At 32.3% G+C, this 9,122-nt stretch overlaps 1 protein-coding gene across 1 annotated transcript; it reads left to right on the top strand.

Moving 5' to 3' along the window:
• The first annotated feature begins 2,181 nt into the window (after positions 1–2,181).
• On the top strand, positions 2,182–4,637 carry Dnali1 (Putative inner dynein arm light chain, axonemal Dnali1). Its single transcript, XM_040707372.2, has 3 exons — positions 2,182–3,366; positions 3,755–3,997; positions 4,065–4,637. The coding sequence occupies exons 1-3, from the start codon at positions 3,022–3,024 to the stop codon at positions 4,287–4,289; spliced, it is 813 nt and encodes a 270-aa protein (XP_040563306.1). The 5' UTR covers positions 2,182–3,021; the 3' UTR covers positions 4,290–4,637.
• The last annotated feature ends 4,485 nt before the right edge of the window (positions 4,638–9,122 follow it).

Below are 9,122 nucleotides of genomic sequence, written 5' to 3'. Positions count from 1 at the left end.
TATAGAATAAAAAATAATGAATGTGACTTGAATTAGATTTAGCCCCGAACGTAGGTAGCTAAGTTCAATACGTCATATTGGGCAACTGAAAAATATTTTTATTCATATTTTTTCAAACTGTTGTCATTATTATAGAGGGAACATCCAAGTATTGAGTAGTTATTTGTGAGAGTGCGCTAGAAAAATGTAAAGCTAATTTCTATGTTTATTCATCAATTAACTCCGATCAATACCGGCAAATACTGCTAGTTAGTTAATAAAGCAAAAACAACCCAAGAAAAATAAAAAAAATGAACTTTACAGCCTGAATTTCTTGGGGCTCTTAATTTTTGTTGGTGGATAGTAGATTTTAGAGAGGAGTGATGTTTTCATAAAATGAGCTTGGGAATGCAATTGTTATGGTCTAAGACATTGTTTATCAAGGAAGAGACTCTATGGCCAGATCAGTGTATATTTTAGAGTTGAAATTAATAAAATTAAAGAATAAAATAATTATTAATTTTGATTCTAGTAATGTTTTTGGAAATGATATTTTTGAGCTTCTTTCTTTTAATTAATTTTATAAGGAGGGATTTGGTATCTTTTAGTTCTAATCATAATTTTATTTTATGTCAATATTTAACAATTTGTTCATCAAAACAATGGATATTCCACGAATTTATATAAAAGTTCCGGAAGAGAAAGTAAAAATAGAACGGTTGGTCAGCCTATTATATATAAATAGTTAGCTATATGATATAATTGTGTGATGCCAGAGGGTTAAGAGGGGTCATATGAGGCTATGACCTTCCTAATCCAAAGGGATCACTGAAAGAAAACTAATGATTTATTGTTTAAGACGTACAATATTCAATATTATTGTTTTCATAAGCTACCCAAGCCATTTATTTATATATTTAATCCGTGCTCCTGGTATTTGACACGAAGGGAGATTTTAGTCTTTTAGAAATGGAGGGGCATCACCCCTCTCCGACCTTATGATGATATGAAATCCTCTCAAGTCATCTATGGTTGAAGGATTACTGATTATTTATAATTGAAATACTATCCGCACTCTAGATTGATTGATAATGATTGGAGCGATCAGGTAGTGTAGTGGTGCAAAGGACATTTCAAAATGAGCGTGATAAGTCCTTTTTCTCCTTATCAATGCCCCCATATTTTTTTCACTTTACTTTACCCGACTTCAAAGAAAAGTCACGACAAATATTTTGTTTCAGTTTTGATTCCGTGATTATCATTTATATACTTATTAATACATAAATAAATAACAAAAGCAAACAACAACATCAAGAAGAAACGAAGCGCACGACCTCTATACCTTAAAAGGAAAAACAAACAGTGGGTATGTGGTGCGAGGAAAGAGAGGAAAAGAGAAGAGAAGAAGAAGGATGAATTAGCATAATTTGTAATTCAAAGGTTGCGTGTGAATGTTTTTTTGACTTCTCCTTTTACACATAATTTTTCTTTCTTCTTTTCAAGCAGTTTACTGAGCCTTGATGTTTGTTTCTACACAATATTATTGTTTTTATTATTATTATTGTGTATATATACCTACTTCACATTTATTATTTCTAGCACTAAAGCAAGGCGATGGAGCAGAAATAGGTGCGGTTAACAAAGAGCGCTCTTCACAGCGGGGACAAATAGTTTTGAATCATGAACGCTTCATTGGTTCCTTATTTTCATTTTTGTTTCTTCTCCTTCTTCTTCTTGTTATTCTTGGTGAGCCAAGATGTTGTGGAGGGGGGGGGGGGTAGAACTTGAAGGAAGGTAAAGACGAAGGTAAAATGTCTCAATTTCTTCAAAATAATCTCCCTCCATTATCAAACATGCTCATGAAGAAATGGGGTTCTAGACAGTCCTGTTTCTGAAAATAATATTTTATCCTGAGCACCATCCAAAAACTGACTTGCCAATATGAAGGGCCTTCCCAAAATTTGTGCCCCTGGTACCTCAGGTCCATTTGTAGGATTATATAAATAAATGTATCTTCTTTTTTTTTTTTTTGGGGGGTTGGCTTGATTTTGGATATCTTTTTGCAAAAAAAATCGAAAAATTAAAATTTTTTACAAAAAAAATAAATTAAAAATCCAAAGCAAATGAAAAAAATTGCAAGTATTAAATTTTTTGAAACAAAAGAAAATCTATTAAAAGGAAATATTCCATAATTAAGGGGGGCCTACATCCCATCCCCTGCTGACGACCCTGTGCAGGCCATTTAAATGGGATTTTGGGTTCAAAATTAGCCATTTTTAGGCGACTTGTACCATCCCAAATATGATTCTACGAGTTAAAAATTGTATTTTTTAGTTTTGGTTTATCAATATACAATATTGTCCACTTTGATTATAATAATTGGAAGGATACAATATTATGTGCTCAATGATTTTTGACAAATTCTAGATACCTATTAATGGTCAACTTTGACCTAATAATATCATTTCCCACCATAAAGTAGCATATACCATCCCAAAAATAGTTTGAGAGTCCTCCAACTTTGTCACAGTCCGTTTTTGATAATACTCAAGAAAAAATGTCCTTGTGCATAGAAAACGAAACATTAACAAGAAAACGAGACAGTCTAACGATTATAAATAAAAGTTGATATAAAACTGTTAAAACATTGATTTATAAAATATTTTCTATTCTTTATAAGAACATACATTTGTAAGTAACTAAGGGATGGATGGATACGACCGAGACGGGGGAATGTCAGTTATTATATGAACTAGAAATTAAATTTCCTTATGATAAATGATGTTTAACAAGCATCTTTTATTCTCCATGTACTATGCCAATTGCTATTATTACATTAGTTGATTGTGTAGTACTGGAATAAATGAAAGAACTCAAAATTTGCCACGCTTTGCTTCTTTTTATAAGGGATACAACAGCGTTTATTAGTTACATAGTATAGAGTAAAAAAAAAACAACAACATAATTTGTCATGAGAGTTGCCACATGAAAAATAAAAGAAAGGAATGGAACAGAACATACTACAAAAAAAAATAGAAAGGTATGATAATAGTTATCAATGATTGTGTAATCAATATAAATAATATATCACACAACCTCACGTACACCGGTATGGCAACTCCAAGCAATCCAGGCTCTAGCGAATCCGCCAAAATGATTGGCTCTTCCTTCTCCCTCGTCCGCTACAACAATCCTGTACTCATTGACAAGCATCCCACTCCAACTCATAGTCCTACCGAATCAAGTAACTCAGAAAAGAGTAAAACTGAGACCGAAGAACTCCTGGACTCAATTCTTCCTCCTCGGGAATGGGAAGAAGAGGGTCAGCTCTGGAGACAGTCTGTCTCTTCAACCCCTGCTACAAGACTGGATGTCATCAACCTACAGGTATAACGATTAAATTATATTTATATTTTACATTGTGTAGAAGTTGGGATATTGTACAAGTTGCAATTTGTACGTCTTATAACCGTTTATTGATTTATGATAGAAACTGTTTAAAAAATTATTATCATTCTCTACTAATTGATGCTATCTTTTAGTATAAGAGTGAAGGAAACTTGAAACCTGTGGTTATCTTATGGCCTACATAATACCTATGAATTAATAATTTTCAACTGAAAAGTCAAAAGTTTTCTCGGTGACAAATAATTAAAAAGGTTATTCTAATATTTTGGTCGAAACAAACTGTTTGTAAACGTTATTTCTTGTACAATAGCCCAATTTGTATACACCATACGAATGTCAATCATTACTGTTTATATGTACCCTTTAGGAGCAATTAGATCAAAAGTTACAACAGCGTCAGGCACGAGAAACAGGGATTTGTCAAGTCCGAAGAGAGCTCTATGCCCAATGCTTTGATGAACTAATACGTCAATGCACCATCAATTGTATGGAGCGTGGACTCCTTCTTCTCCGTGTACGCGATGAACTCCGTATGACACTTCACGCCTATCAGACTCTCTATGAATCCAGCATTGCCTTTGGGATACGAAAAGCCTTACAAGCAGAGCAGGTAGATCCATTGGGGGGTTGTTCACTTCAAGAGATGAAGAAATGTCAAGTATGTGTATGTTTCTTAGGGTAAAGCGGATATGGAATCGAATATCTCCATCCTTGAGGATGAAAAAATGGAGTTGGAGCGAAAGGTAGCGGATTTAATGCATAATTGTGAGATTATTGAGAAGAGAGCCGCGGAACAAAAGTTGGCAGATGAGAAGAACCATGCCGAGGAAATTAATTTCCTCAAGAGAACGAATCAACAACTCAAGGCTCAACTGGAGGGAATCATTTCGCAGAAGAAATAATGATTTCCGCTCTACTATGACTGACTGATACATTTGTACATATGATATGAATAGGGGTTTGAGAAGAGCTGTGTTATTTGTCATCATCTCCTATGAGCTAGGGGTGGTGTTTATCTGATATAAATGTATTTATTTGTATATACAACATAGTAGAAAGACATTGTTTCTACATATATCCAGACAGAGCAAGGGAAAACTTGTTTTCTTTATGTTAGTGGTTGTATACATAGCTATATGTATTTTTAACACCTATTTATGTATTTTAAAGAATAACATAAATGTTTTCATACTTCTTCAATATCATTTTTCAAATCCTTTTTAAAATAAAATTGACAGCTGGAAACGAAATATATATTATGTTATTATATAGAAATATAGTTGAATGAATGACTAATCACAATAAATGTTGAAGTCGTTGAACAATAATCAACAACATCTTAGTTAAAGGGAAAATACAATTTATTTAATAAAAGTAAAATACCACTTATAACCATTGCTTCTATATATAAATATAGGCATCAGGTATCTACAAGCTGTAACTTGTGTAAGGTTATTGTACAAGTTTCGACCCAAAAATGAAATAAAACATTTTAAATGGGAATTTACGGTATGTACAGCAACAGCTAATTAGAATTCAACCAGTAACGTTCAAAGCACTAATAAGGATAAATCTATAGCTGATCATAAAATATATATAGTGAGCTTTTATGTGGAGTAACGCCGTGTTCTATCTCGATACTGCTGTTGATAGCGTTACAATACAATATGTTATTACACGTACAGTTACGTTACAATATGAAACATATAAATTTAATTATTATCGCCACCTTTCGAGTAAGAAAATAAGAAGCGAATTGAAGAGAAGAAAGTTAACTCATTAATCCGTTGACATCATTAAGAAATATGATATCAAGTCATAAAATAGGAGTGGTAATTTTTCGAGCTATTGGGGAAATTAGCTCTTGAAATGACTGTGAAAGTAGATTGAAATTTTGACTAGGTTCTATTATTTTCCCGAGAAGTTTGTCCCTTATGAAGTATCTAAGGGACTTGGAGTTGATCTGTCGATTACCTTATGTAATGTACTACGACTATTTTTTGTGATCCGTTCAGAATCTTGGCAACACCTACAGACCATTATTTTGAGTTTGAAGGATCCAAATCAACACGAATCAATTCTCGATATGTGGTCAAATATAGGGTATAACAACTTTTGATCTATTAACATAAAATGGTCATTTTTGAGATTCATTCAAAAACCGAGCGGGAGGGACAATCATTGAAACTATATCCCACTCAATGTAGCTTCCATCGGTCTCATAACGGTATCTATTTGGGTCCTGAGCTGTGTGCAGGCCCTGGAAACTAGAGACTGTTCTGAATTATTGCATTCAATGATGATTGAGGAATCATAGACTTTTTGGTGGTGTGAGGACCTTTGATTCAAGGTAATTAAAGACCAAATACTCCATGGAATTCAGGTCAGGGAAGTTAAGAGGCTGAATATCATTGGACAATAGACACCCAGTCGAAGCTGTACTACTCGAGCCAATAATGAGTTGTTTTTGAGGTGTAGTATGAGGCATAGTCCTGTTGCCCCCATCTCCTACCTATCCCTATCTTCTTTAAGACCCCAGCATTGCACAATTTTGTCATCATACATATATGCCGGAAAATCTGGAAATCAGTAGCGCCGGCTTCTGTTGTTAAGCTATGATATATGATGTAATTTTTGAAATAACAAGATCCAATTAAGAAGAATTATGTGGGACACTGTACAACCCCAGGATTCATGGTTTCAAAATTTATAATTTTACGAAATTTAACTGAAATAATTCAAAAAATTTAACTTATACAAGTTAAAACTCCAACCAATTCCCATCTTGTGCGTACACCATATCTATTTATATTAACAATTCATTAGTGTCAAATATATATGTATATATAGTACATGAAAGTGGATTATTATCCCATCCCTTGTATCCCATCGTATGTACTACCTCAAAAAAACCATAAATTGTGTTTGAAATGACGTCCAACGAATTGGATATCCACATGGTTTATGTATATGTATGTAATTCATATATATGAACCTCTTTTTTTATATGATGAGTAACAATAATATTGAATAACAAAACCTCGTTAAATTGATTTATCATTCCAGTCCTTTAAATAAAAAATGAAACGAGAAATCTCTCTTATTTTAACTTTTTAACAATGTGTGTGCTGGATCCCTCTTCTCTTCCTTCCCCCATTTACGACAACCAAACGTGTTTTTTTTATTCTTTTTTTATTGTTGTTGTTTTTGTTACATTCAAAACCATGGTTCTTGTTGTCGTTCATTGTTACATCTTTCTCAGATTCAATTTAAGGGGTTTTGAATCTGTTTATTTGATGATTATAAGGCGTGAGCCTCACTCTCTTCTAAAGTTGGTTTTTCTTCTTTCTTTTCAAATGCTGTTTATTACAAATAATAATATGTTCCCTGTTCATATATTAAATCATCATTAAACCATACATATTATATGATTAACATTACATATGGCTCAGAAATCTATTTTTTGTTGTATACGATTCAATAGCTTTATTATATACGTACAATCTAATTTTATGTATATATTTCGAGTTGTGTAAAATATGACCTACATACATATATACTAAAATTAAAAGTTCTTGAAAATTAATGTAGTAACACTAACAATTTGAAGAATGTTTGGGAGAAAAATAGCTTAGAGGTCAGGATGTTTTATTAGATGAGCTATAAGGGAACCGAAAAAACAAAAATCCCACTTTGTATCTAGACAGGAAAAGTATAAACAGAAATCCTTCCAAAACCGCTCCTCTTTAATACCATGAGTCCAAGAAGGACTTATTTTTAAAACTCCCAAACAAATCCTCATGAGTCTTCCTCATTTATACTTAGAAGTTCCCTCATCAGTGATTAAATAATAATAATTTCATCACTAACATGCTATACATCACTAGTTTTAGTGATGAAGATCCTGCAAGATTTTGGTAAATGGAGGAGAGAAGATTTTTTCCTGATGTTGTAACTAATTTTACTGGTCTAGAGACCAATTTGTGAGTGTTTCTCAAGGTCTCAATCCCTTAAATGGTGATGTGAATGTTGTCTATGCCTCAAGATTAGGATCCATTATTGAAGGAAATATCTGGGTCTTAAGCCCTCTAACTATGTTGCTTGTCTTAGTCTACAACCCTTCAAAATAAAGGTATCGGCATAAAAACTAAGTACAAAAGTACTTAGATTATAATTATGTTTTATAAAAAATAGAGTAATATCACCTAACCCTAGTTTTAAATATTTTGACAATTTTGATTTAAAAAATTTGTCAATTACCTTTTTTCAAGATGAAAGATTTTTTTTAATAATTACGAAAAAAAGAATCAAAAGCTTGGCAAAATAATTTTGGATTGTTTGACTTTATACTTATTTCACCCCCCTCCCGTAGTGAAAGAGTCTGAATGTCAATGTGGATAATTTGCAAATATGAATGAATATTTGATTAATCACTAATATGTGCCTATGTACTAAGCAACATACATATAAATGTTTACAGACGACTCTTTCTCCTTCAAAGCATGTCTCGTATTGTGAGAGTCAAGTATTCTATTTTTGTCTTTAAAAAAAAGACAGATTCCTCAAATAGCTGAGCTTCTATAGTTACATATCACATAGGTAAGAAGTAACTATGTTGGTATAAGAACTAATCTTTACACAAAACGAACAAAAAAAGTAAGATTTACCCAATCCGAAGGTCAAAAAAAAGTATACTATAATAGGGGTCGATTATTTTATTATTGGATTAGTTTAATATAAAAAAAAATAATAAAAAACTCACCCTGCTTGAGACCAACCCCGTGCTGATAACCCCTCTTTAAGCCCATGATTACATTTGTATTTCTTTTTTGTCTCACCCAATCGTTTTTAAGAAGCTTTTTAAAGTCATATCAGATTAGGTTCAGAAGGGAATTTATGGCTCGTAAAAACCCGTGATGATGATGACCCACGAGGTTTTTTTTTTGTGTGTGTGTTATTAAAACATATTATTATTATTGTACTTTCAAGATATTATTAGTAAAAGAATTGCATTAACTCTTTCATTAAATTCCAACAGAAGTACTTCCCTAGGGCTTTTATCACCCCAAAATTAAAACTGATATTGAAGCAATACAAAACTGTCTTTGTCCTTGTTAGATATGATTCAATAAGGGTCATTGAACAAATTAAATACTTTTTTTAACAGTATTCCAGGACATGGGAGTTTAATTTCTTCCTGGACGGTGCTCGTACGTCAAAACATTTTTTCCTATACGAACAAACCTTTAATGTTAATTTGGTACCCGTGTTTAATCGCCAACTCTAAAATGTCATATCATATCTCCAACAATTGTATGTTGCGCCAGTAATTAATATTTTTTATCAAACAAGACAAGTTTTAGAAGGAAACACTTCTCCTCCATTTCCTCTTTTTCCATATTTATTGTTAATGTAGATAAATTTTAATATTGTATCAGAAATATACTTTGAAACCTCTATAGTTAATTCCAGAATGTTTAATGACTCTGAAATAAGGAAATATGATCCTAAAAATAGATATAGGAAGTAAATTATAAATTAAGAATGTAGATGCACATTGAGGGTAAATCATAGGTTCATTACAAATGCCTACAAATAACTGGGTCATTTATTCAAAAAGTGTCCTTAATAACAAAATGGAAGAATGAGACTTGGAGAATATTTAGAGATTGTGGATGAGGGGAATAGTCAATTGTTGTAGGACTTGAGGAGAGCAAAAGTTATTACGCTTAAAT

Source organism: Lepeophtheirus salmonis, chromosome 2, assembly GCF_016086655.4.
Source record: "Lepeophtheirus salmonis chromosome 2, UVic_Lsal_1.4, whole genome shotgun sequence".
Classification (NCBI taxonomy): domain Eukaryota; kingdom Metazoa; phylum Arthropoda; class Copepoda; order Siphonostomatoida; family Caligidae; genus Lepeophtheirus; species Lepeophtheirus salmonis.
This window is presented reverse-complemented; position numbering and strand designations above follow the sequence as displayed.